This window comes from Montipora foliosa, chromosome 12 (assembly GCF_036669935.1).
Source record: "Montipora foliosa isolate CH-2021 chromosome 12, ASM3666993v2, whole genome shotgun sequence".
Classification (NCBI taxonomy): Eukaryota; Metazoa; Cnidaria; class Anthozoa; order Scleractinia; family Acroporidae; genus Montipora; species Montipora foliosa.
In genome coordinates, this window is record NC_090880.1 from 26,697,775 (window position 1) to 26,724,555 (window position 26,781).

At 39.1% G+C, this 26,781-nt stretch overlaps 3 protein-coding genes across 4 annotated transcripts in view; 2 read left to right on the top strand and 1 right to left on the bottom strand.

Annotated features, from left to right (window-relative positions):
• The window catches only part of LOC137978417 (dynein axonemal assembly factor 11-like), a 14,256-nt gene extending 7,062 nt beyond the window's left edge, over nucleotides 1-7,194 (top strand). For both annotated transcript variants that reach the window (XM_068825334.1, XM_068825335.1), the window contains 8 exons: nucleotides 619-746; nucleotides 1,545-1,643; nucleotides 1,718-1,798; nucleotides 2,180-2,245; nucleotides 4,033-4,102; nucleotides 4,526-4,621; nucleotides 5,624-5,739; nucleotides 6,897-7,194. In XM_068825334.1, coding sequence (XP_068681435.1) covers nucleotides 619-746; nucleotides 1,545-1,643; nucleotides 1,718-1,798; nucleotides 2,180-2,245; nucleotides 4,033-4,102; nucleotides 4,526-4,621; nucleotides 5,624-5,739; nucleotides 6,897-7,074 — 834 coding nt within the window. In that variant the 3' untranslated portion in view covers nucleotides 7,075-7,194. The remainder of the gene's footprint in view (nucleotides 1-618; nucleotides 747-1,544; nucleotides 1,644-1,717; nucleotides 1,799-2,179; nucleotides 2,246-4,032; nucleotides 4,103-4,525; nucleotides 4,622-5,623; nucleotides 5,740-6,896) is intronic.
• A 1,106-nt stretch (nucleotides 7,195-8,300) lies between these two features.
• Nucleotides 8,301-20,036, bottom strand: LOC137978419 (mitochondrial import receptor subunit TOM20 homolog). Its single transcript, XM_068825336.1, has 5 exons — nucleotides 19,802-20,036; nucleotides 18,705-18,757; nucleotides 17,917-18,004; nucleotides 12,550-12,704; nucleotides 8,301-9,573 (listed from the first exon to the last, which is right to left on the bottom strand). Exons 1-5 carry the CDS (start codon nucleotides 19,923-19,925, stop codon nucleotides 9,541-9,543), a joined length of 453 nt encoding a protein of 150 aa, XP_068681437.1. The 5' UTR covers nucleotides 19,926-20,036; the 3' UTR covers nucleotides 8,301-9,540.
• A 767-nt stretch (nucleotides 20,037-20,803) lies between these two features.
• On the top strand, nucleotides 20,804-26,781 carry LOC137979325 (uncharacterized). Its single transcript, XM_068826562.1, has 2 exons — nucleotides 20,804-20,985; nucleotides 23,274-26,781. Exon 2 carries the CDS (start codon nucleotides 23,282-23,284, stop codon nucleotides 25,901-25,903), a length of 2,622 nt encoding a protein of 873 aa, XP_068682663.1. The 5' UTR covers nucleotides 20,804-20,985; nucleotides 23,274-23,281; the 3' UTR covers nucleotides 25,904-26,781.

The window sequence follows — 26,781 nt, forward strand, 5'->3', positions numbered from 1 at the left end:
AATAATAACAACAATAACAACAACAACAACAACAACAACAATAATAATAATAATAATCAATTTTGACCAAGCAACAACAATAATATTATTGAAACATAGAGCACTTCAGGGAAATAATGTAGCTAGAAAGGAAGCTGTCCCAAATGGAGGGACACGAACAAGACACCAAATTATACAGATGATGAAAGGAGAAAAATTTTATCTGGACTGTTGACATGAGGTGTCTTTATTATTTAGCTAACAAATTTTGGTAGTTAGTTAAAGTCTCCCCCCATTTCCTTTTTCGAAATTCAAGGTTTGGCAATAGCGAATGGGAACTGAATTTTATTCTCTTTCACACTTGGTTTTGATTTGTATTAAGTTGTATGATGTTGAAGTTAATTAATGGCTATTATCAATACCTTTGTTGTCTTGTAACCTTAATTTTCATCTGAATTTTTGAACATCTTTCAACAAGTGGGATGTGCGGGAGACAACTAGGCCTACTATATAGTGTGTTGTTTATTTATCTGTGGCACAGGGACATGTACATGACTGTGCACTGACCTGTGACCTGTGTTTTAGACCCGCCACTGTTCAGAGCAGTCGTTTGCTAGAAAGAGTACTTATTGCTTTCAGGAAAAAGAAAAAGATTATACTGAAAAGAAAAAATCAGAAAAGGAAAAACATGTAACAAATGAAACAGTCACAGATAACATCAATAATATCATCAATACTGAGAAGGGAGAAACTGAAGAGGAGAAAAGGTAATTTTTTTGCTCCTTTTTATTTAAATGCTAGAGGCAACAAAAAAGACTTGTGACATTTCAAATGAACTTTGTAATTACCTCATTAACCCACTGACTGGGAGTGGGATTTAAACAGATTTTGCTCTGTCTAACGCCAGACAATTTTACTCATCAACCGAGGGCATTCTAGGGCATTTGAGGTGTCAATGCCTTAATATTTCATTTGGGGGCATGATGACCAATCACAGTTGTATTTATGCCCCTGTAAGTAGACAGTTCAAATGTTACCTTAAATTAGATTTCTCTACTAAATAACAGAATAGCCAATTTCTGAACTTCACAGTAAGGAATGTATAATTTATGTAATAAGGTCAGATGAAGTACGTAATTTTTGTGCAATTATGTGAACATCAGTGTTGTAATAGTCTCAAGTTTGTAAAATAATGTGATACAACATTGATGTATTCTTTTTAAATTACCTCATAAGAAACAGCGTGCTTGACTAAGACAAAGTGTTACAGTCTTGAAGAAGGGAAAAACCTAGGTTCCTAATAATATTCCCTTTATCAGTTCTAGACCTAAATTCTATTTAAGATGTAAATACATGATTGTATGTATTTACTGACATGTAAAGAAAGATAACAGTTACAATATTACAAGGACAACTACAATAATTTATAATTTAGGAAAAGAGTAAGATGATGATAAATCTTTAAAATGAGAATGTAAATTATTGACAAAGCTCATTATCATTTTCATGGTCGTTATTGTTTTTGTTATTTTTAGCTTAAATTAAAGTAAATTGTTTTACGACAGATACTGGCAAGAAAAAACAGATTACACTCCGGAGTCAAGAATTGAACTTCATCAACACATTGAGGAAAAACGTAAACAAAGGGAAAAAACGGAGGACGAGTAAGCAGAGGGATTTTTATGACTTTATTTTGTTTGTTTTCTGTCTGTAATCAGTTTTTTTCTAATGACTATAGGAGACTTGGAAGAAACAAGCCCCCAAAGGAAACAAGGTTCTTTGCAGATGATGGCCGTGTCCTAAATATAAATCAAGGAAAGTATGTGCTAGAAACTAGAGAGGAACAGGTGACATAAAAAGTATTGTAAAATATGTGGCTTATTATCATCATTATTATCGCCAAAATTCTCCAGAATCTCTCTCTATCCTCAATGTTCTTGCCATTTGCAAGGTTCCAAGTCCTTCATAGAACTTTAAGAAATGATCCCTTGCAGTATAATTTATCAACACAGGTACACCTGTAACTTTTCCTAATGTTGTCTGGGATCTTTTGAAGATCTTCACAAGATCCGTAAGATTGCAAGTGCTATGATTTTTAAGCACTAAGTGTTCTTTGAAGGGCTGTGGTAGATTTTAAAGATACTCAAAGATTCAAAGATGTTTTTGCCCCTCAACTTTAACTCTACATTTTATGTTACAGATGGGAATTTGAGTTAAATGATGATGAGGAAAACAACAAATTTGTGCTGGATTTACCATGCTTCAAGTAATTCTTGTTTTGTGTGTTAAGGGGGCACAGTTACACTGCACTCAGAGATCGATGTAAACTGCCGCTCTTAGGAGGGAATGGGGAAATCGAGTTTGAGTTCATGGACCCGGTTGTTGTCTGGAGTTAGACAGAGTAAAGAAAAAGATTAAATTAATGCCCAACTAAAATAAAAATTAATTTATGACAGAGATAGGGCATAGACCCATTGCCCCCAGGGATCCGTTTCTCGAAAGTTCCCGAAAACTTTTCAGGCCCAAAAAGCCATTTGTGAAACTGCCAACCACTTGTTTTGGAAAGGCGATCTTGTAACATAAAATTGTTTTCAAGCTAACTGAAAGAAACATGTCTGTGAAGTTTGACGAATTAAATCCTCTCTGTTCTTGAGCTACAAAGAGAATTGTGCCACCCAAAAATTGCTGTAAATTTTCAGGACTTTCGCGAAATGGGCCCTTGGAGTGAGACTTGTAACAGACTTTACTAGAGCTGTCTAACACCTAGGGCATTTGAGGTGTCAGTGGGTCCAGAGAGAACACTTGAAAGTCAAACTATTTGCAGATGTCATTGCAAAGACAGCACTTCGTCTCATTTTTAAATTTAAAGACTCTTGAGTGTTCTAGCCATGCAAGGTTCACATCCCAACCTCTTGCATGGTGAGCAGATGCCCAACCAACTGAGTGAACTTATATGAACCTTCAAGAAAATGGTTTGTAAATTACAGCCAGTTTATTTACTCTCAGCAGAAAAAAGATACTTGAACTCTCCATTCAACTACTTAAGAGAAATACTGTAAGCAAGTATAATGTAATAATTACATGTACAACTAGGAAATACAGTTTTTCCCCTTTCTTTTCAAATTGCTATATAATCTGGCATTTTTGTCATCCAGTATTAACTTATTTTAACAAAGGTTTAAACTCGGAGATCAAATCATAATGCGACTAAAAAGGGTGGCTGCTGAATCAGACTACCATACAGGAGGTTGCTGGTTTGAACCCTGGCTGGACAAACACTCAAGGAAATTGACAGTGCTGTCTTTTGTATTGACATCATATCTGCAAATGGTTACGTTGTGAAGTCTTCTTGAACAACACTCAAGGTCTTTAAATAACTGAGGAGAAAGTGCTGCCTTTGTAATTACATCTGCAAATGGTTAGACTCTCTAGTCCTCTCGGATAAGGACGATAAGCCGGAGGTCCCGTCTCACAACCCTTCAATGTTCTTAATTCTGTGGGACGTAAAAGAACCTGCACACTTGTCGTAAAGAATAGGGCATGTAGTTCCCGGTGTTGTGGTCTGGTCTTTCTGGTCTGGATAGGGTAGGGTGGAGCACCTCGCATAGGACCTCGAGTCCTGTTTGTGCTCCTTCCCTCTGGGCAGGGTTGCCTAGTAGAAGAGACAAACCAGATGTCTTGTAACAATATTAAGGACTGTAAACCATAGGCCCTGTTGCATGACCCTTGTTGTTAATGACTTAAAAAGTTAAAGAACCCACACACTGTTTGCAAAGCATAGGGGACGAAATTCCCAGTGTTGACTGGCCAGTGTGTGTTAAGTTTGAGTTTAGTGCAGCAGAGGTTGTGTTTGCTTCTGGCAACATTGACTTACCGGTACATAAATTATTGGTAAGCTAATTGATGGGAAGTTTCATTCAGTCAAGTCAGTGAGCCAGTGAATGAAAATTGTCTGAAACAGTTAATGGAATGACATACATGTAGTGCACTTGAAAGAGGAAGTTTTTAATCTCATATTTGGTGGATAATTCAGGAGTGACTCTCATTTCACAGATACTTGGACACATCTCTCATTGATGTAGATGTACAACCCCTGTTCTGTAGAGTGACAGTCAAAGGAAAGGTGTGTCAGGGAGGGATGCAAAATATTTTGGCACTTTAAGAAGAATTAGAGACACTAGTGAAGGAATAGTGATAATATGACATTTTAGCCTTACTCTTAGTACTCTTAATTTTGCTGTGTAATATTTACAAAAAGTCATTACGGATATGGCTGGGAGGTTGCCATATACCACAAGGCTTTTTACTACATTAGGAACCTCTAAGAAAATGATAGGGTAGATTGATTTTCTGTTTTCAATAAATAAAGGAAAGTAATTCCACAACATACGAATTTAGAATCTTGAGAACAAAATTCAAAACTGACATGCGGACTTGAAAAAGATACTGGTCAAAGGTGACTTACAATGTAGCTTGATTGGAAGGAGGGATTCACTCTCTGCAGCTAGAATTGATTTTGTATTAAAGTGCTGTTGTCTATTGGTAGGTGTTCCAGCTTACTTTGTCTGACGAAGTCAACCCGGATTGTAGTTCTGCAAAAAGATCTCAGACAACAGGCCACCTCATTGTAGAAATGCCAAAGGTAATCAGCTTCCTTCACTGAGACACGCATTTGCCTTGTAACTTCCCAAACGGAAAGAAATTTTGTATGATGAGCTAAAAGAAAGTTTTACAAGCAACAAAAAAGCAGGCTCTTCCAATTAAAATTACTGTACACGCACCTTTCGTGTGTGTTGTACATTATCTACCTTCTCCTTAGGTTTTACCACCTACTAAAATTCTTATTGAAAACCCATGTCTTGTAGCACTGGAGCACTAATTTGGGACACTGTAAACTGAAATTGACAAATTAACACAAATCACATCAAATGCTGGTTTTTGAGGAGAGAGGAAAAGCAATGAACCCGGAAAAAAACCTCTTGTAGCAGAATAGAGAACCAACAAACTCAACCCACATATGAAGCCAAGGCTGAGAATCGAACCCAGGCCACATTGGTGAGAGGCAAGTGCTCTTACCACTGCGCCATCCCTGCACTCCAAAAATCAAACATTTCTCCAATGTGATAATTAAATCTGGTGTCGCATTAAAGAAACACATTCCTCGACTAAAAGAACTGACACAAGCAATATTAGACAATTCCAGGTTTCTGATAAATAAGTACACTTTCATCAAAAGGCCATTTTCGAAATATCAAAATTAATATTCAGCTTGATGGCGAGGCATTGAGGACAAAAACAATAGATTCGAAACATGTTGGAATGAATATATCGAAAAAGGCCTATTTCTTATTTTGGAGGGTTTTACAACTTTGGTCAGACTTTCCATGGATCTTTTCAAATGTTAGGATGCAGGTCTTACAGCGGCTCTCAGAGGGGCTATTCGTGTAGGACGCAATGGATATGTAGAACAGTTATGATTGGTCGTAAAGATTGGAAACACTACAGGGCTGCATTCTGTACTTAGTCTGAAGAATTTAGAGGCTGTGAAGATCTCTAATGTGAAGGTTCCCTCAATATTATTATTTTTGAGGTCTTTTTTTGTGCACTACCATAATATTTAACCCAGACCATTTTTCTATTGAAGGTAAAGCAAGTAGTCAAGCCTTTAAGAAATCTGCCTGCAAAGCAGAATATGTTATCCAATTATAACAAAACACAGGAGAAAGATGCACAGCTATCCAGTCCACAGAAAAATGACAAGTAAGTTTAACCAATGCATCATACCTTAAAAAATTATATCCAGACTCCAGTTCATTGAAAATATGAAACAAATGACATGGAATTAAAAAATGTGGTAATTGAAAGATTAATTTTGGGAAACATGAGGTGGAATATTTTCGGAATAAAGCAAAACAATTTTTTTTATAATTTCGCGGCTAAACAGCACTGACTAAAGCACAGTGAGATGCTTCATGAGCTTGCTGCATAACATTGTGCCACTCTGTTTCACATTATTATAAATGTGTAAGACTCTTACAGTTGTGTTTTGATCTATTTTACATGTATTTGCATGATATCTGTATTAATATCATTTTCCTTTAAGTAGAATGGGAAATTACTTTTCGGGCTTGAAAGTATGTCAGATTTTACCTTCATTCCACTCAGTTGTTCAGTTCTTTTGCCCCCAGGTGTTTAAAGGCCAGATAACTTTATGAAGTGGTCAATTAATAAAAGCTATTTGAACTTAGCTGTTTGAACCTGTGACCTTGAGATACTGGTGCGATGCTCAGGTAGTTAGAGCGTCACATTGGGATCACGATTTCACAGGTTCAAACCCCATTGAAGTCCCAAATTTTTCAGGCTTCCCTACACATTTGCTAAAACTGCATTCATAACTGCAAGGATCATAGCTTTACTTACTGGTAATTTCACATCCACAGTTCGATATATAATTCACTTCATGTATCATTAATATTTCGTTCATTTCTCCAGTGGATTGGCAATAGTGAACAATGGCTCCCATATTTGGCTGTCGGTAACCTGTCGGCCAACTGTCGGCCAACGGGCCACCGACACATTACCAACAGTCAGCTGACACTGTTAAGTAGACCGCAAATTGACCGTAAGTAGAGTCAAAGACATTATTACCAGTGGATTAGTCACTATTCCGAAAATAAAAAAATAATTTACTTCATGTTAAACATTGGCCAAGATTAGTTTAGTGTGCATATTCACAGTTGTGAAGGTTATTACTAAAGTCTTTGCTGAGGTTGAAACTGATGGATAAAGTTACCAGGCCTTTTAACAATTGGGGCCAGTGCTTTGGGGAAATTTCAGAAATGTGATTATCAAGCTCTTGTTTCCAACTTGTTAGAATTTAATTCTAACATTATTATGTTGTTACGTTTTTATCACAGGGTAGTGCATCATCAAAGATTGGAAATTGAACCCAATACAAATGGTGACATGGATTTTAGCAAAATCGTGGAACATAACAAAAGTGGGAATAAGCAAGCTGTGAACCAGAAAGAAGTGATAAACGAAGTGGCTGAGAGCTCATTTGTGGATGACCCAGATGTCCCACCACTTATATGACAAGTGATTTGTTCAAAGAAATCATGGTGAAGAAATTTGCTTGTCCAGTTTTCCAGCAAATTTTGTGTGGTGACACGGGGCAACAGTTTAAGGCTAATAAAAACCTTGATGTCCACAGGAGATCATGAAGTGTTCAGTCAGCCGAGTATCTGTTCCAGCACCTAGAGCTGGTGCTCTGCATTTGGTTTTTGTGGTCTCTTTCATCCAATCCATCCAAGGTCTCAATCCCTTCCAGCTAATGTTGTAGAGTTAGGGCCCTTAGGGGAGGAGAGGGGGAAGGACCTTTAATATGAAAGGGGCAGGGATGCTTGTTGTCCTGCTTAGGGGTGTAAATTTGGATTTTGGTCTCACTTAGGGTGTTCTGGGCAAAACGCCACCTTATCTAACCGTTAAAGCATTCTTTCAGGTCGCACAGGAAGATGTAAAAATATAGATTTAATGTGCTTTACATATGGTCTCTTTTAGGGTCAAAAAAGCCTGCACCACACCCAGATTGGTCTCCTTTAGGGATTTAATTCAAAATTCTGACTAGCATCCATACTCCTTCAAATGCAAAGTCCCCCTTCTCCCTCGAGAGTTGGACCACTTCATCAGGAACTTAATCCCCTGCTCTTGGCAAACAGAATTTTATGACGGGGAGTTGTGAGATGGGGCTGGCAGTTCATAGTCTGTATCTAGGAAGACTTAAATTTTTCACCACTTGCATATGCTTATAAAGGCATCACTTTCTTGTCAGTTACTTCAAGGCCCCTTGGTGTTTGGTCTGGCCAAGGTTCAAATTGCAACCTCCGGTGTGGTAGTCCAGTGCCCAAACAACTAAGCCAACTGGTCACTGGGTTGGTAGGATTTCCAGCTCTCTTAAAGTTTCCAGCCATGGCAACTTTATTTATATGAGAAGACCATTGTGCCAGCAACAAAATGTTTCACACAAGAGTTTGAAATATTGCTCTTAGCCAGTATATATTTTCTTCTAAATATAAACAAATAAACCCTTCCTGCAGTCTTGGGGACTGTATTAGCCACCTGTCAAGTTATCAAAGCCAGTCCAGCAGGACTTGTCCTTCTGTGAATAGCATGGACTGAAAATGCCCATTCTCCAGTCAAGCCACAGATTTTGTTTGGTACATCACTTCTCCAGAGCAGCAGATCATTTAGTTGTTTTATAATCTTATGACTTTATAACATAAAACAAAAAGGGGATTGGAAAGAAGAACAATGTTCACAACTTCAATAACAAAAATTTTTATTTAAAACATGTACCACTGTATTGATGTGACCCCTATAACAGTTTAACAAACACAACACCTGTTATTCCTAAATTGTTTCAATCACTGGCTAAAGGGATGCCACAGCAATGCAGAGATGGAAACCATTTTAAAGAATGACCTTGATGAGAATGAGGTCACTGAAAAATGCACTTCCTTGCTATTAGAATAATTTTCTTACTACTGCAACTCGTTTTGTCTGTAAAATGCATGCCAAAGGTCCTAGAATTTAACTGGAATAAATGGCATTAATAGTTGAAACATTAGCTTATTCTGTCAAGTTTACGTGTGATCCACATAGCCTCCAACAGACCATTTTACAGTTGTAGCTAAGTTACCTGGTCTAACGATGGGAGCGAGGCTGCCAATTACCCCGTTTTGATACAAACCTTTGTGCATTTCTAATGTTAATTAAATAATAAAGGCAGTTAGGTCTGTATAAATACAAGGTCACTGGTAGCCATGCAGCCATTCATATAGGCTAGGTCACTGAGCAAGCAACTGTAAAATGGTCTATTTTGCCATTTCACATCTTTGTTAAGTTTGTAGGACAACAGCAAGAAAAATTATGTATCAAAATGTAAAGCATGCACAGCCACTGCTTTTGCTAATTTAACCTATTGTCTTGTGGCATTCTTCACCTTGTCAATGTCATAGATTTTAAAGGTCCCTTATATATCTCTCACATAAACACATACTGTGATTGGACCAGACCCATTTATGGAGCTGAATTCTACCGAGTGGCCTGCTGCTGTTTCTTATGAAACTTATTTTCTTGGGCCAAAGTGTAAGAACTGTTTTTTCCTTGCTCAATTCATGGCCCTCCTGCTTCGCTCCTGGGTCAGAAGCTGAACTAGAAAAAAGGTCGTAACTCATAGTGTGGCCTTCCAACTTTATTTAGTTAGAGGTGCTTGCTTCGGTCTAGCAATAACTCTACTTCAAACAGCTCAGCTCGAGACCAAATAAAATTGTTTCAAGCGTCCCTTTGCAAAAGCCAATGTGATATCAAACGTATGGTGGGCAACTCCAGATACAGCTGTAGGTGCAAACCAACTTTGCAATAACTTGGGTCTAGTTCTCAAATTGTTTGGGGTCACTTGGAATCCAACCTTGTTTGTGTTTGAATCTACACGGATAAGAAATTTGAACAAACTGCAACAAATGAACACAAAATGTCTTGTTTCTAAGGTGTCTTCATATCTTAGTCAAGCGAGTCTCCTCCATCTGATGATTGCTGTAAAATAGAAAAATACAGATAAGAAAAAATTTCATTTATTTTTTCAAAACATTAATTTGTTTTGTTTTTGTTTGTGGGAAAATTGTCAACATTTGTGTCATTCAGGTGCTTGTCCTCTACCAGAAATTGTACAAAATTTACAGTGTAATAAGTAAAGGGGTTCCGCAATTTGCGTCGTCGTCGTCGTCCGCAATTTGCCATGCCTTTGCAACGCCTCTGCTCTGTAACACATTGCAGTCCAATCTCGTCCCCAGTCTCCACGATGATTTTCATCAACGATGAGAAGACCCTGGGGATGAGGTTGACAACAGTCTCGTTCCTTATTTGAGGGGAGTGGTGTGCATGTCTTAATATAACATTCCTGGCAAGCCTAGGAAAAAATTCAAATTCTCACCTTGCCCATCAGGCAAGTGAACTTCACGACCCACTTGCCCAAGGGTTCCCTCATTTGCCATGTTTCATTACTGTATACCGTAAAATTCCAAAAATAAGCCCTGGGGCTTATATTTTTCAAAGGCCCTTTCTGAGGGGCTTATTTTTGGAAGGGCTTATATTCGGAGGGGCTTATCTACGGAGGGAAATTTGCGTTTCCAAATCGATTGGGCTAGCCTTATAGTTGGAAGTAAATTTACCATTTTTGCTTTGTTTTACTTTGTATTTGAGGGCAATTTTCCAAGTACAAGCTCCCGGGGGGTTTATATTTGGAGGGGCGATTTAATGGAGGGTTTTTTGCGTTGCCACTTTGGGGGGCGTACATTTGGAGGGGCTTATACAATGAGGGGCGTATTTTCGGAATTTTACGGTATCTTTTATCACTAGACAATAGGCCACGTTCGATATATCAATATTAGGGACTTTGAGATATACCGACTACAGACTACCGTCGGAGGCGTGTTCCCCGAGTCTGGAGCACTGAGTCAAGTACAGGGTCGATGATGGTGCGAAAATACAACGTTAAGTTACCAGACTAATAACTATGTGCCACAGTCAAAGCAGCAAAATCGAGGCTGCCAAGACTCTTCCAAATTATTCTGCATAAAATGTTGCTCAAAATGAAAATTATACCACTTTGTATGGGTTATTGACCAAGCGTGAGGTCAAGATGACTGGATATTGGCCAAGTTCTTTTTTTGCGTGTTTATGGACCGAGACGAAGTCGAGGTCCATAAACACGCAAAAAAAGAACGAGGCCAATATCCAGTCATCTTGACCGAACAATCTTGGTCAATAAAGGATTTATTATATGACTTAAAACACCAAAAAATGATCTTTGATCTTGCGGGACCAAGCGAGAAATCCCGAGCGGGCAGTATCGCTCCATCTTGCCCGCTTGGGTAGCCAATCAGAGCGCGCGATTTGGTTCATCTTGCCCGCTCACGGAGCTAGTCATGTAATAAAAATACTTATTGGTTCAAAATGAAATGAAAACTATAATTCTCTTCATTCTGTTTGAATAAATTGTTTTTTTTCCTACATTTCTTTCCCACCATTGCTGCCTTTGCTGACTGCGCAAACTTTTACAACTACTCAACATCGTGAACTTGGGGTGGTGGCTTAGGGCAGAACCCACTGTCTCGTGCCAGTCCCAAACACCTCCCGTCCGTATGCCGTGGTCGGTGTACCTTAAAGTCCCTAATCACACATGGCTACGAGGCTTTCCGGTTAAATTTGAATATTGCTTTTTGTTTAGAAATCTCCCTTGAGACTTGAGAGACAAAGAAATAGAACTGAGCCGTAAAATTTGACCATAAAACCTCGTAGCCATGCCTGAATATTGATATATCAAACATGGCCTATTTAGATGAGGGAGGAAAACCCACAGGAATCAGACTGACATCGACAAAAATCAGGTCACATAAGATTACATAGGTGGAAGGTGCCAATACCAGCCTGGCTTCCCCTTGCCTTGGTTAATCATGAAAAGTGCTAGTAAAGGGGTACTTCTCTACTCTTAAAGGACAGTTTCACGGTTTAACACATGACCAAGCTTTGGCGCTGGCAGTTTTGAATTTTTAGGGCTTCTTCCCGAACCAGATGATGTTCATTAAGGACGGTGCCTACTGATTAAAGATATTTTTGCCCCGGTGTGTGATTATGCAGGAAATGTAGATCTTAACAGGTGTTATTGAAATCCAAAAAGAAAATTGGGGGTAAAACCACGCATTTTTCAAAGATAATTCATGAATAACATTTGTAAAAAGCTTTGAAATACAAAGGAATGTATGGCGTTCTTTTTCAATTTGAAGCTTAATTATCTCTCAAAAATGCATGGTAACCCCCAATTTTCCTTTTGGACACCAAGAGTACTTAATAAGATCTACTTTCTCCAGATAGTTTCAATCCACGCAAAAATATCTCTGTATTAGTAAGCATCAGCGATAGGAAATCCAAATATCTGGAGATGCACAGAATGTATGCGCAATAACAATAGTAGGCACCGTCCTTAATCACAGAGAGTATTAAAGCAAATACACTGAACGACTGAGACCCAAACTTGGTGGCAGATACTGCAGGTTTACACAGAAAATATCAAATTTATTGTATGGGTCGCACATGTTATTCTCCACACGAGTTGTCAGTTCTCCATTCCCATCGAGTAGGTTCATAACACAAAGGAAATGATTGCAAAAGTAACTCCAATGAGTAATTATACTTCTATGACATCGTTTCAGTTTTCCTGCATCAATGCTTTTGATTGTTTCAATAACAATGGAATAAATGGGCTGATTTGACAGAGTGCCCATGCTCAGAGCCGTGAAACTCTCAATGTAACATCACACAACTTATTAATCATTATAGGGATAAGTCAGCTTAAATAAGTATTCCTTCCAATTCAATTTTTAAAAAGAATTTTCTTGCAAGCACTTTGCTTGGTACCAAAGTAGGCATTCACTGCATACATAATAGAGAGTGTTCCAAGATTAACTCTAGTGACAAAACACATACGTTGACAGACAATGTTTTTTTACTTACAACTTGTTGGCTAGGTGACATATCATTTAGTCTTTCAATAAGTAACTGGAAGACATGATCTGGAAGTGTTCCATGAAAGAGCTGTAGTAACTGTTGAGGATGGTTACACACAGCAACAGCTTTTGTTAAATGGCTGACAGCTTGCTCAAATTCACCTAGGAGGAAACACAAGATAGTGTGAATAATACTATAATTTGAATGAGACCATCTACTAAGGGCTGATAACATGGAAGAACATGTTTTCAGTAATACACAGAAAGTTACACATTACATAGTACTGTCTTACCCCCAACAGTAGCACACTGGATTTTTGCAAAAGAGTAGTCACAAATTAGCTGGAAGTTGAATTTGCGCATTTTAAGATCAGTCTACATATTTATAAGTGTATGAAAGTGAGTGTATTTACTCATGGTGAGCATTTTATAGCATATGATTGATTCTAGGTTGACCTATTTCATCATTTTGTGAAGTTTTGAATAGCAATACCCCACAGGATGAACTGAAAATTCCTCAAGGATGGGTCTAGGTTTCTACTTGTTGCCTTTTTCTCATCCATTATTACTGGGTTGCCAAACCCAGTCGGAATCCCGGTTTCATTTCGTGGGTTTTTTTGTTATTTTTTTCCGTGTCGGGAAAAGTCTTGCCTGTCACTCCCCTGCTAAGTGGTGTCTTTGTGCATAGAGTCTTCTGTGCGTATTTTGTTAGGTTTGAGGGGGCTGGGGTAATGCGTAGTTTGCTCTGCACAATTAACCTGTAATGGCGTCGAAAGTCATTGTAACGCGAATGGCTTTTTAGTACATCTTTAAAGAAAATATACCCACATGGAGCTTAGGAATGGAACGTCAAGACAGGCGGTGAAACATAAAGATCTGGAATCTTAAAAAAGCGACGAGCAATGGACTTCGACAGCGTGAATCTTTCGCCCGTCGAGCCGAAATCAAAATATGCTGTACTTCTAATATTTCGCCAAGGTGGTGTTACGTACAACACTGAAACCAAATGGAAATTTCTCTGGTAACTTTCGGGTTCAACAAAGACAGAGAAGGAATCGAACACCACAAGTAGATCTGTGATCTCTGTTGTGTGTCTCACAGTGTTTACTGAAGTCGCATCTATTTAAAGTTTGCCTGTTTGTCTGGCAAGTAACATTCATTTTGTACTCAACTCTGCAAAGGTTAAAAAAAATGGAAATGTGGCAGTGAAAAATTACTTGAATGAAAGCTTGTTGTCTCTTTTGTGCTTTATTATTTACGGTCAAGGTTCTTTCGAAAAGGGTTGAATGTGAACTGTCAGAAATTTATTTAATTGCGTATGCTTTGTGATTGTGTGTTTCGCTTGCACGCACGCAACTGAAATAGGAAGGGTTTCTTGCCTCTTATAGCAAATATGTTGCTTGTTTCAAGAAATGTTTCGGTGGAAAATATTTCAGTGAAATTTCCAGCTTTTGTAAATTTATCATGTGTAATTTTCGAGCTTAGCAAATTTGCATACATGTGCTGAAATGTGATACGGGGAGAATTTTTGTGGTAACGCATAAGTCACGAAAATAAACAGGTCTGTTGGAAGCGTGCTTGAGTTTCAACAAAATGACCCCCAAAATCGGCAAAAGATTGTGACGCTGATGAATAATAAAGTAGCTGCTATTACCAAAACGATGGAATTACCTGGTGATAAGTAACCTTGTCTTGGAGAGTAAATTTTTGATTTTCCAGAAACAATGGTCAACCTCTGAGAGTTGGGCGATTGTGATCTTTCTGTTGAATTTGCACATTTCTTGTCAAAATTTATAACAATCGAAAGAAAAAGAAAACTAACAAAAACAAAAACCCGGTAGCTTGGCATCATTTGATACAGATGCTTCACTGTTTCGCGAGTAAACATGCCGCGGTAACTTGATCACTGCGCCCGCTGAATTCGATGTGCGATTTACTCGGTGCAGCCAAACTTGTACAATTACAACAAAACAACTAAAATCTCCCAAACTGTTTTCCGCTGATGGTAACTTTTTATATTCGTGGTTCAAAATTAATGTTGTTTTCATGTCGTAGATTTTGTTACCGATGGCAAAATATTTTATGCTCGATCGACCGTCCTGAAACTTCCTTCTGCTCTTCTTAAAAATTGTGTATCCATATTTATTTACTTTTACTTCAATATTTGTTTTGCATAAAGCAAGCTAACAAAATCTGTATCTTGCTTGGTTCGCATTTGATAGCATTAAAATAGAATTTTCGGTCCTATGCTTCTGTTACTGGGTGGTATATTTCTTAGGTCGCTCAGCTTTCAACTTTTGTTTACAAAGCTGTCAGATGCTGTCAGTGCACGCTTACACTTGCAGGGGCACCCAACGACCAATTTGTTGTAAAATGTATTATTATACCCCAGTTAATGAAAATAAATGTTATTAAGGCATTTTCAGGTGTTTTTCAGTGTTGCTGGGAAAACATTATCTGTTCCTTTTTCCCAGCAAGACACACAAGAAATTTCCCAGCCAGCTAGATAAAATTGGTTGGTTTCCCAGCCAGCTGATCAAATTTATTTCCCAGCCAGGAATTCCGCGCGCTTTCGAATCCCTCGATCCAAAACGACCGAACAAAAGCGACAAAACCGGGACAAAACAGGTTTTTTCCGCAAGCGCAATCACTCTGACCAGCCGTGGTATGTTTGCGACTACTCTGTGGGAGAGGGAAGGGGTTCCCTTTTTTTTTTTTTTTTTAGTCGTCCACAGTCTTCAGAGTTTCTACAGGCAGCTCGGGTTGAAATGCTAGAAAAAGTCAGTAATTCCCAGGCAAAACCTCTATCAATAACAAAATTTCCCAGCCAGCTAATCGAAACACCTGTATTTTTGCCAGCCAGCTAGATTCCTCTGGGGAACAGATAATGTGAGGAACAGATTCGTTGGGTGCCCCTGCACTTGTGGTGCAAAGAAGTTGCATGATCAACATGTCAGCCCAGAAGCCAATGTTTCTCGATTCCCTTTTATTTTCTTCAGTCTCTCTGGGTTCAGTACTTTGCTAGTAACCACATGTCTTCTCAAGGGGCTATTTATCTAAGACTTCTACCATGGCGCTACAATGATAGACAATACCAAAACAATATCGTCTAATGTTAGACCTACATATTACGCAAAGACAACTGTCAACATGTCATCCCAGAAGACAATGTTTTTCACTTCCCATTTATTTTCTTCAATCTTTCTGGGCTCAGTACTTTGCTAGTAACCACATGTCTTCTCAGGCTATTTACCGAAGACTCCTACCATGGCACTACAATGATAGACAATACCAAAACAATATCGTGCACTGTTAGAGCTACAGATTACGCAAGGACAACTTGAATCTCCTGGAAGACAACACACAGCTCAGTTGACATTATGGAATAAATCGCTGTGTTACTTCACTACCACACGTAAGCAATGCGTGTCAATTTTTTTTAAAGAGGACAGGAATTTCTTCTTTCTGACAAATGATTAATTAATAGGCCGGTAGCCAGGTTTTTAACCTCAGAAAAGGATCTGTTTCGTCGTACGAACGTGTGAGGACCTGTGAGCCAAAGGGCCTCTGCTGGTATGACTTCTGGTATGATCAAAAATAAGACACAAACAGCAGTGATAAACATATTGAACTTGTTCATTTTAACTATGACTTGACGTTTCGTATGTGCTCTACATACATTTTCAAAAGTAACCGTTGAAATTTAAAACAGCTATTTATATATAACAAAGCGGATGAGGGGACTGGAACCTAGATTAAGCAAATACTTAACAGTAAAATATATAATAATAATAATAATTATAATATTAATAAAAACAGAAAAGATTAATAAAGCATCAGCATTTCACTTCCGACGTTGACGTTGAAAGCTGGCTCAAGTTCTTGAATAAAGAAGGTCTCTTTTATTTTACAATGATAGTCAGTTTTGCCCTTCGCTAAAATATCAAAATGATCCCACTTGATGTTATGTCCAGTGGCCTTGACGTGGTCAGCAATGGCTGAAGTATTGTCATTTTTAGCTAGGGCCTTAAAATGTTCGGTTTTTCTATCGTGAAGCCGCCGTTTAGTTTTACCGATGTAAAAACCATTACAATCCCAACAATTTGCTCTGTAAATAACTCTGGATTGTTGTGAACGATTAATACGGTCCTTGTAAGGAAAGAAAGATTTTATACATCGAGTGGTATGACTTCTGGTATGACTTCTGAGTGACCCCCCCCCCCCCCCCCCCAACTTGAAAAAAAATGCGTGGAACGCTGCACGTACCACAGGCAACCCAGTGTACCCTCACGGAGGGTCTAGTTCACTATTCATTTACGCATGCTGGCTATTAAGTGATAGATATGCGCCAAGTTGGTTATAATCATTTTATATCCAGCAAGCCCAAGTAGACTAATTGTTTTTTTAAAAACTCCAGGATCAACAACTCTTCTTTGGTGTTCCCGGGGGTAGTATTGTTGACTGAGGCATTGATTTTGGCCTCTGTTAATTCTGCTCCAAAGCTGCTTTTGTCAGCCATTTTTTCTCAGAGCTGCAAAAATGTTTTCAGCTTGCTTTATTGTTGACACGTCCCTTGACCATATTAGGTACAGCAGGCATATGAACTGTTAGCCTGTGTCCGGCGAGCCAATGAAAATGCTGGAAATCTGATACCCATAGTTCAGTTTTTTAATAAAGTGAAATATCTTGAGCTACATTGATACTGGGTCTAAGCTGTGCAAGATACACCTAAACATGTATGTTTTATGTGGAGCTGAAACCTACCTTTGCTTGAAGACTTTACCTACATACATACATACATGTATACTTAATTGACCACTCCCCATAGGGGCTTCTCAGGGCCAATAAAACACAATCATGACAGATTGAACAGAACATTCAACAACAACAACAACTGTTAAGAACCCCACCTGGCCTGAGGCAAACCAGTTGGCTATTTATTCAAGTGCAGCTGAGAAGATGAACCAGAGACTACCAAAAACAAAATTCAATTCAACGAGCGGTCAGCACGTGTCTTGGACCCCCTCAAAGCAAGCATGCTAGCCACTGGGCCGCACTGCCTCAACACAAAACAAACTGAATCACAGTAGATGGGGGATGAGTCCCTAATTTTGCCACTACTTTGGGCAGCACCAATTTTATAAACTAGGAAAAAAGGTACACCAATCTTCAAATTTAATAATATAATGTTACAGTAACATCAATTTGCCTTCTCGGCAGTTTTCTCCCACCAGGTTAACCCATTGACTCCTGGGGGTTCCCCATTGATGAGTAAAATCGTCTGGCATTAGACAGAGTAAAATACTAAGTATGGCTGGTTCAGGAAGCAAGGGGTTAAACACCCAGTAAAAGCTATTGATCAAGAGATACTAACCTAGAGCAAGAAGTTCCTCTCCTTTCTGAACTTCTTCCATGAAAAACTGTTGAACAGCAGCTGCATCCCTTTTGTCAGGGATGCCTGTCTGTATTTCATCAAAAACAGATTGAAATACATGGGAATGCAATAATGTTAACCACATATTTTGACTTTTGTCCAGAAATGGTGCTAAAAAACACTAACTACCTTCTTACAACCTTAAAAAACAAATAAATAACTCATGAACCTAACAACCTATCAAACAAAACGTCACATGCAGGACCCTTGAACCCAATAAAACACTCCTCATTAGAATGCTTTACATAAAGAACAGCAATGAGGCCCAGCTTGTTTTTCTTGTATGCTAATATCTTCCTCTCACAATTTGTACCATTGTCTGGACTCCAGGCCTTGGTTGTTCAAAAGGTGGATAACGCTATCGACTGGATAAATCACTATCCAGAGGATAAGTCATAGCATTAAACCAGATGTGCTATCCAATGTATAGTGATTTATCCAGTGGATAGCATTATCCACCTATTAAGCAGAGGCCGGAGGGACACACATTTTGTGGAATGTTTTTGAAGCCATTCAAAAAAATTGAATGCCATGTTTTATCGGGTCAAAAAACACTTGGCTTTTGCCTCATGGTTTTAAACCACAAACACTTCTGCTTGTTTATTAAACAGTACAGTGAGTTAGCATTGGGCTTAGGGTTGTTTTTCAGGCTTGGGTTTCACAGAAAAAGTTAAGTTAGAGAAACCCATCAGTCACAAGTAAAAGACACTGCAATTATTGATACAAACCCTTAATTCCTCCATAGAAGCCTCCTGCTGAGCTTGCTTAGCTTTTCGTCGTTCTGAAAGAAAAGACGTTCACCAGAAATAAGGAAAAAACTAAATTAAAAATTAATATTAGCAAAGGTAACTGGCTAATCTGAGTTATAAAGAAAGCAGTAAGACTCAACCAGAACCAGTGACTTTACTACAATCCGCGACAAACTGTCGTGATACACTTGTTACAACTAATTCCCTCTTCATCAACAAAAACCCCCTCCATCCCTGATTGAATGCGATTTAAGCAACCTCTGAATTTCCTGGGTTGCCACTTGTACATAAATAAAGAAAAGGCTGGAAAGTAATTTCTAGCTTACATCACATCTTGCCGATAAAATCACACTTCTCCGGCATCAGTCGGCAAGATGTCAGTTAAGCTAGAAATTACTTTCCAGCCTTCCTTTATTTATGTACCACTGACAACCTGGAAAGTTTGCGTGTAAATATCTTTTTCATTTTGTTATTGAGATTCCCATACAAATCCTTATAATTTTTTTATCTTCTGAGTCTGGGCTGCCTGTGGTCTTATATTTCCACAGTACATGAGTGGGGGTGGGGGGAGGGTCCAAGCTCCTGTCAATTGGAAGCAATGAAAAATAATTAGCCTCTTTGATTTTAGGGAAAATATCATTGCCGTCACCTATTGTCATTAATGTGCCAACCACAGCCTCATTGGCTGTCGAAACAAAGGGTCTTTTGTTCCTGTGGTTGGCACGTTTGAATTACAAAAGCAATGTTTGTAAACAGATATCTTCCCTGTTCAGTGATATGGAAAAGAAGTGGCCCAGTATTCAGTTGAAATCTAACCATTTAAAAATAAGGGGAATAGTTTTTAAAACAAAACTGCCAAAACTACAAAAGAATTTCGTGTTTCTAGAAACAAAAAACTATTATTAACAATATGCATGGCGATGGCAAAGTTCCAGTATCTCAAGGAACCTGCAGATCCATTTCATTTTTTCACACGCAGACCACTGCCAGACCTTAAGGTTGCTCAAGGTGGCTACCTTAAGCTTATTGCGTGATCTTTCTCACAATCAAAAATATAATCTACACAGCAAACTTACTTTCAAGTAGTTTTTGCTTGAACAAAGGGTCGCTTCTTCGTTTTCTGTCGAAGTATACGCAGTACCCGAGGAAAAAAGTGCCGCATATGCCAGCTACAATACCTGCTATTAGTCTTGCGCTCATTGTTCTCGTCGCTTAAGTATACAGCTGTAAATATGATCAGAAATTGTGCAAAAAACGAGGACTCATACCAATCACGTTTTTCAGTGCGCGTGGCCCCTAAGCTGATATTCCCAGTTTTCTCCAGGCGCCCAGTTATAGAAGGAATTTGGGGTCTGGCACCCGGCAAATATTTTCTGGATGCTGGAGAAGAGTGGGCAAGTACATCATGCAAGTACTTCACATGAAGTACCTCCCGTTCTCTGACTTCTCTGTGTCTGCAGTGGCGGATCCAGGGAAGGGGCTCGCCCGCCCCGCCCCCCCCCCCCCTTATTTTTGGACCAAAGTCACCAAAACTGTGAAAGGGCAAAAACAAAATGTTTGAGAGCGGGCCCCCACCTTACCTCCAGGTCTGGATCCGCCACTGGTCTTTGGGGAAGTATATGTGCTTTTGTGGTATCATTCGTGTGGAAACCCTCCAAGTTAATAAGGTCGAAGGAAAAAACGGGAGGAGGGAACCCTCCTCCCGTTTTTTTTCCTTCGGGGGGTAGGGTACGGCTACACGTAGGCTACAAGGTCGATCACATGCTGGCAGAGATAAACTACAACTCCTGGTGCTCCATGGCCGCCTGGGTCCCTAAGATTATTTTAAGACCTTGGAGACTTACCGTAAATCTATTTCAATGTTTACCTTTTGTAGACAATGAAAATTCTATAAATAATCATTCAATCAAATGCAACTGTACCACGGGTAAAAAATGGTGATTACGTAAGACTCTCTTAGCGAAAGGCACACTGGGTATTGGGGATGCCATTGGGGATTTCAATGGCCACGTGACAAGTTTACCCAGCTTGCGTTGCGTATTTTTCGGTGCCTCCTTCGCTCGCGAGGAAAGGCTGACCACAGAAATTACATCATTGGGAAGAAATTTGTTCTTTCGCAAGGTCTTATTTTGCGTTGTCATTACGCCAGTGTGAATCTGCTGAACATCGTTACGTAGACGAAGCCAATTTTTAATATTTGGCGTGTTTTTCACTCGATGCACACGAAAGAAGCTAAGAGGTGATTCCCCCAGTATTGCAGGTACGAAGTTGATGTTGATGACACTCTTCTTCATGGCCAGTTTTCACCCCTTGGTTTTCCAGTTTTACGACTTTTTTCGATTTTTAAATAAGAATACTAGTTATTAATATGATGCTTAGATTTTTTTACATTATAATTTTTTTAAAGTACATTTTACCAGAATTTTCGCGTTGGCCGGTTCAGAAATACTTTAAGCGTCGCTTCCTTCGGAAGCGCTTCACGTACTTTCCCTTTTCAGCATGGAAAGAGTTTTAAATATTCTTGAGCAAAAGCAGTATTTATAGGTCTTAATAAAGGTTCAGTTTCTAAAACTAACGCTCAAATGTGTTTTCGAGATGAAGGAAGCTATTTTGGAATGTCCTTTCGCGCGCGAGAATACCACTTAATTCTGGCAGTGTATGATACTAAATATGGCGGGCGTTTCTCTTACGTGATTCCTCTTTGCTTTTTCCTCGTAAGCATATACTTTGCGAGAGGAGAATACGGGTCGTACCCAAGTTTTATTTAAATTGATTCTTTTTGAGACTTTAGGTTGCAGAACAGCTGTTCCTCTTTGCCGTGTTGCTTTAAGGGTAAATTTCATTAAAGAAGACCACATTTCTCGCGTAAAATACTTCTTGTGTTGAGGTTGACTGCATACGCCCAATTTTGGCTTTCGTTGGCTCGTAAACCGCAACATGTTTTTTTCGGTTTGAAAACGTAATGTTTGTTTTTCCATAATTAACTTGCATATTAAAACGTGGCGGTTGTAGCTACAGTAGCATAAAGCCGGAGAAAGAGTGACGTGTGTTGTCAGCAGTGGAAAACTCCTCTTTCCATCAATTGATTACCAATTGATTTATTTGATATAAAGGGTTACTTTATTCAAAGGAGGATCCTTTCACTTACATGTATCTGGACAATTTAAGCAATTGTCTCTTGAGACACCTGAAAAATTCAGGTGCGTTCAACGGGTTCGAACCGCATGACCTCTGCGTTCACCGCTTTTGTCTTTTACCCGCGCTTCAAATATACATCTCTTTCATTCATCAGTCCTTTCACGGGAACGGATGAGCCCAACAGATTGACCTGCTCCCAAGTAGCTCAGATTAATTAATTTTATTGTTTTATATCATAACATTTTAGTAACGATTTAAACTAAAGAATATGATTTTATTATTATTGTAAATAGTTCTGAAAAACCTATGATAGGATGAAATCTTTGCATCTTATTTGATGGTTTAACATATAATACGTGTGGATATTTTGCAAGTTGCGTACTATTTTTCCGAGCCTCTCAAGGGCTCGGAAAAATATGAGCAATGAGCAAAATGTCCGCGAGTATCATATGTTAAACCATCGAATAAGAGATTTATTATTCCACTACAAAATGGGTGTTATTTTGCTTCAATTTTATTTGTTAACGGTGTTTAAAAAAAATGCATCATCTGTTCTTCAGGGCGCATGCGAACAATGTAACCAGCACAAAAAGCCAGCCAAAGATCTTTGTTTGATGGGATAAACAAAATGAAGAATGACAAACGATGACAAGCTAAATTTTCAGGCTTTGCATCTTGTTGAAAACAACTTCTTTCATTGAAAAACTCCAGTCCGTCCGTATTTGCTCTGTCCTAAACCGGTTAAAACTGGGACACTACAGTGTATTACCGTCTCATACTTTGCGCATCCTATCCTAAGGCCCTATTTCCCTCAGAGGGAAAAGGAAAAGATGATGATGATGATGATCCTAACTCCCCTATAAAAAGGACAGCTGTGCTCGTCGAAAATTTTGAAAAGAACCCCAATGAGGTACCGAGATGCTGTCCTGTGGGCATGGCATGAAATTTTTTGATCCCTAGGAGGCACCAAACTATGGGTTTTAATTAGACAAAATTAAAAATTAGTTAACTGCCAATTGTTTCCTGTCATAATTTTTCAGCTCAATACCCTAAAAGGTACTGCTAAAGCTCCCGCTGTGGACCTTTTGAGGCTGAAATTAAGGGTACCAAAACTGCTTTTTTAACCCCTAAAATGTACGGCAATCACCCCCATCCTATTAGTATGTGCTTTTGTGTCTTCTATATCATTTTGCTTATGTATCGAGTTTGGTTGTGGTATTACATGTTGGGAGTATGGTGTAATTGGTACGAGTGTAGTGAATTTCGATAAATGGATTTGAATGTTATTGCATATGTGGTTTTCTTCTGGTTATGTTTAACGAGATGTATATACTGATTTTTTTTCCTGTTTAATGCTATTTTACTTGTTTTAAGGGTGAAAAGGTTGTGATATTTTCTTGTGTTTACTAGGAATTGCCATGGCAGAAAACCAGGAAAAGAGCAATCCTCCTGACATACACAATACTGCCGTGAGTACAGGAATGTTAGGATTTGCCATTCCAGTTCCTATTCCAGTATTTACACCTCAAGTAATGCCGGTTGGGATGATGCCGTCGTTTTGGCCAACAAACAGCTGCAGTGTGTCCCTTATGCAGCAATATATGGAAGCCATGAGTGCAGGAATGACCCATACTGTGAATCAATCAAGTTTTAGACAAAAAGAAGCAGCTTCAGAAAATACAGCACCTAAAAATGATGACAGTTCTCCAGGTTTAACAAAGGCTGTCAGACCACCTGGATTTGAAAATGCAAATATGAATCAATTTATAACAGACCTCAGTAGAAGACAATGTGTAGATTTTTCACAGTTTTTGAACCCTGTTGTACTTCCCATAAGGGGTTTTTACCCCTTTGGTTCATATTTTCCTGGCTTTAATGGACCTGTCAGCAGATCAGGAAGCAAAGAAACTAAGTCCTTGGAAAGCTCAGGTTCAGATGATCCGCTTGCAAAGGACCTAGAAGGTGATAACTTGGTGGATAAAATGGAGATTGACAAACATCGGGTGTGTGAAGGCGAAGCTGAACAAGAACAATCTTTAGAAGTAGAACCTGTCAGCAACACTCCTGTTGTAGTGCTGCCGGAACCTTCATCCAGTGATAGTCAGTTTAATGAAATAAGCAAGGACAATTCTCCAGAAATGGACGTTGCTCAGATCTTGGTAAATTTTATGCCTGTTCCTGTTGTTAGTAAAGGGAAACATGGAGAAAAATCTTCCTCACTCAAAGAAGCCAGTAAAACAGAAAATGTGGCAGTCAATAATGCTTCAAATGAAAGTGCATTTGCATTACAGACTGATTCTTGTTTCTCTAAAAATGTAGCTGCTTCTAAAGATCTGGTGATCGACAGTACACCAGGGTCTTTAAAAGAAACATTTGTAAAACACTCCATGTCAGCAGGTGAGTCATTTGTGAAGAATGTGGAAACAAAAGAGAATTCAGAAAATGGCGACGCCAAGCTAGTTAAAACTGGGAGTGAAAGGGAAATGTGTTTGCAAGAACACAACAACATTCCAATCTCAAATAACGATGTTGCCAAGTCAAGAATTTCCACATCAAAATCTATCATGCAAGTAAATGATAAGTTGCCGTCAGGTGTTATTATTCTAGTGAATCCTCAGACCCCCAGCCAACCACAGGAAAACGTCTTAAGCAGTGCAGCAGGTAGCCAATCCCAGGGAAGCTTTGTAAACACTGTAGCACCCAGCCAACCACAGAGGTTAAGCCCTGCAACACCTGGACAATCACAGGGAAGCTACCTAAGCTCTGAAGCACCAAGGGAACCACAGGGAAGGTTTGTGAGCACTACAGCACCCAGCAAACCTCAGGGAAGCTACATAAGCACTACAACACCTAGCAAATCACAGGAAAGCTGCATTAGCTCTGTGGCACCTAGCAAATCGCAGAGAAGCTGCGTGGGCTCCGAAACAGCAAGGCAACCGCAGGGAGAGTACTTAAGCAATGTAGCATGCAGCCAGTCACAGGAAAGCTTTTCAATCTCTGCAATACACAGTCAGCCACAAGGAAACCATTTAGTAAGTACCACACCAAACACCCAATCACAGGGAAACTGCCTGAGTAGTTTAATGTTCAATCAACCACAGGAAAAATGCTTGAACTCTGGGCATCATGAATCTAAGGATAACCACTTAACCACTGTAACCTTTGTTAAGATGGAGTCCAAGAATATTGGTCGGATGGAAAATGAAACAGGGGAAAATGACTTTGAGTTAATGGAACTTGCATCGCAGTCGGAGGAAAGTCAGCAAGGGATTGTGTCTGATGATGAAAATGCAATACCAACTGTGGATGATCTCCTGAAGGGAGATTTGGGAAATGACAAATCAACTTACAAATGTGAAGTATGTGCTCAGTTGTTCAGAAGTTCTCTTGGCCTTCAGAAACATCTGGAATTTCATATGGATGATGGCCAGCACTATACATGTACAATTTGTTTTCAACCTTTCAACGAAGCCACAGCACTTGATGATCACATTTCCCAACACATGAGGAAGAGACCACACAAGTGTAAATTTTGCCCTAAGGCCTTTAGAGATCCTGGGTCCCTTCAAAAACATGTCCGCGTTCACACTGGTGAGAAACCATACAAATGTAACAGGTGTGAGCAGTGTTTTGCAGAGTACAGCTCTTTACGGAAGCACCTTCGTGTTCACACTGGTGAACAGCCATATCGATGTCAGTATTGTGACAAGGCTTTCTCTATATCTGGTAATCTTCAAAGACATGTCCTAATACACACGGGAGAAAGACCTTACAAGTGTAGCTTTTGCCCGAAAGCTTTCAACAATCCCAGTCACTTACGAAGACATGTTAAGAATTTGCATTTCAAAGGAGACGCTACCACTGGTGTTGTAGAAGACATGATATCAGCTCTCCATGGTGAAGCTAAACGATTTCTGCCCGGTAATGAAGTGGAAATTGAAACGACAGAACAAAATACAGAGGTGTGTAGGGAGGAGGAAGACAAGGTGGCATTTACCCCGAGGACCATTCAAGATAAAATTGAGAGGAAAAACCATTGAGTCCTTTTATTTATTTCTTCTACTATTAATATAAATACCTCTTAATCTGAGTTCAAGGTCCGTGCTGTAAGTTATGGACCAAGTTTCTTTTCCATTGATTTATGAACGAAGTGCACAGGCCATAAAATAACGTGAAAAAACCAGAATCCATAACTTACAGAACTGACCCAGAAAATAAAGTAAGCTATTATATCTCTGAGATAATAAGGTGTGCAGAAAAGGAAACTAGTTGAAGCCAAGCAGAAAGTTGAACTGCCACAAATAAAAGTAAAGTAAAGCTACCATAATTTTATTTAACGTTGAGTAAACTCCTAACAGCAATTCAACTGACAAACCTGAGGTCAATGGGTGCGCTCATTTTACTTCCCCCCCTCTCCATCAGTGCTCTGTTTGTTTTACGGGTATTTAAAGCAAGTCACTGAAAGGAAAGAAGTTGAAACAAGGATGTGAGATCAGGGGATCAAACTCCGGACCTCTTCCACCGAGGCCGTGCACTAACCGACTGTGCCATCATGATGGACACATGTAAATGTGAAATCTTATTGAATTTTTCAAATAGTCTCTTGAAGAACGTGCTGGAAAATGTTGCATGAGAAATTTTATTTTGGTGGGGCATACTGTGGGATACGGCCTGCTAAGAAATGAAATGTAAGGTTCTTGAAGCTACATTGAATTTCATAATTTTTGAAACCTGAATGGCATCAAGCTATGTCAGATTGCCAATGTGGTTGCCATAACTTGTGTAAATATTAGCTCATCACATAAATCATTCTAAACAAAGTTTCGTAGTACACTGCACAATAAACGAAAAGACATTTTTAGGGGCCCTCACGCTTTACACAGAAAACCTGGAAATATAGTTGGAATGTAAAATGGTG

Excerpts from the sequence above, each read along its gene's own strand:
- LOC137979325 (XM_068826562.1), top strand. The coding sequence starts at position 23,282 with ATGGCAGAAAACCAGGAAAAGAGCAATCCTCCTGACATACACAATACT.
- LOC137978419 (XM_068825336.1), bottom strand. The coding sequence starts at position 19,925 with ATGAGCGCAAGACTAATAGCAGGTATTGTAGCTGGCATATGCGGCACT. Across the intron at positions 18,758-19,801 it reads CAAGCAAAAACTACTTGAAA|AACGACGAAAAGCTAAGCAA; the intron begins GTAAGTTTGCTG and ends CTTTTCTTTCAG. Across the intron at positions 18,005-18,704 it reads CTTCTATGGAGGAATTAAGG|ACAGGCATCCCTGACAAAAG; the intron begins GTTTGTATCAAT and ends GATGAAATACAG.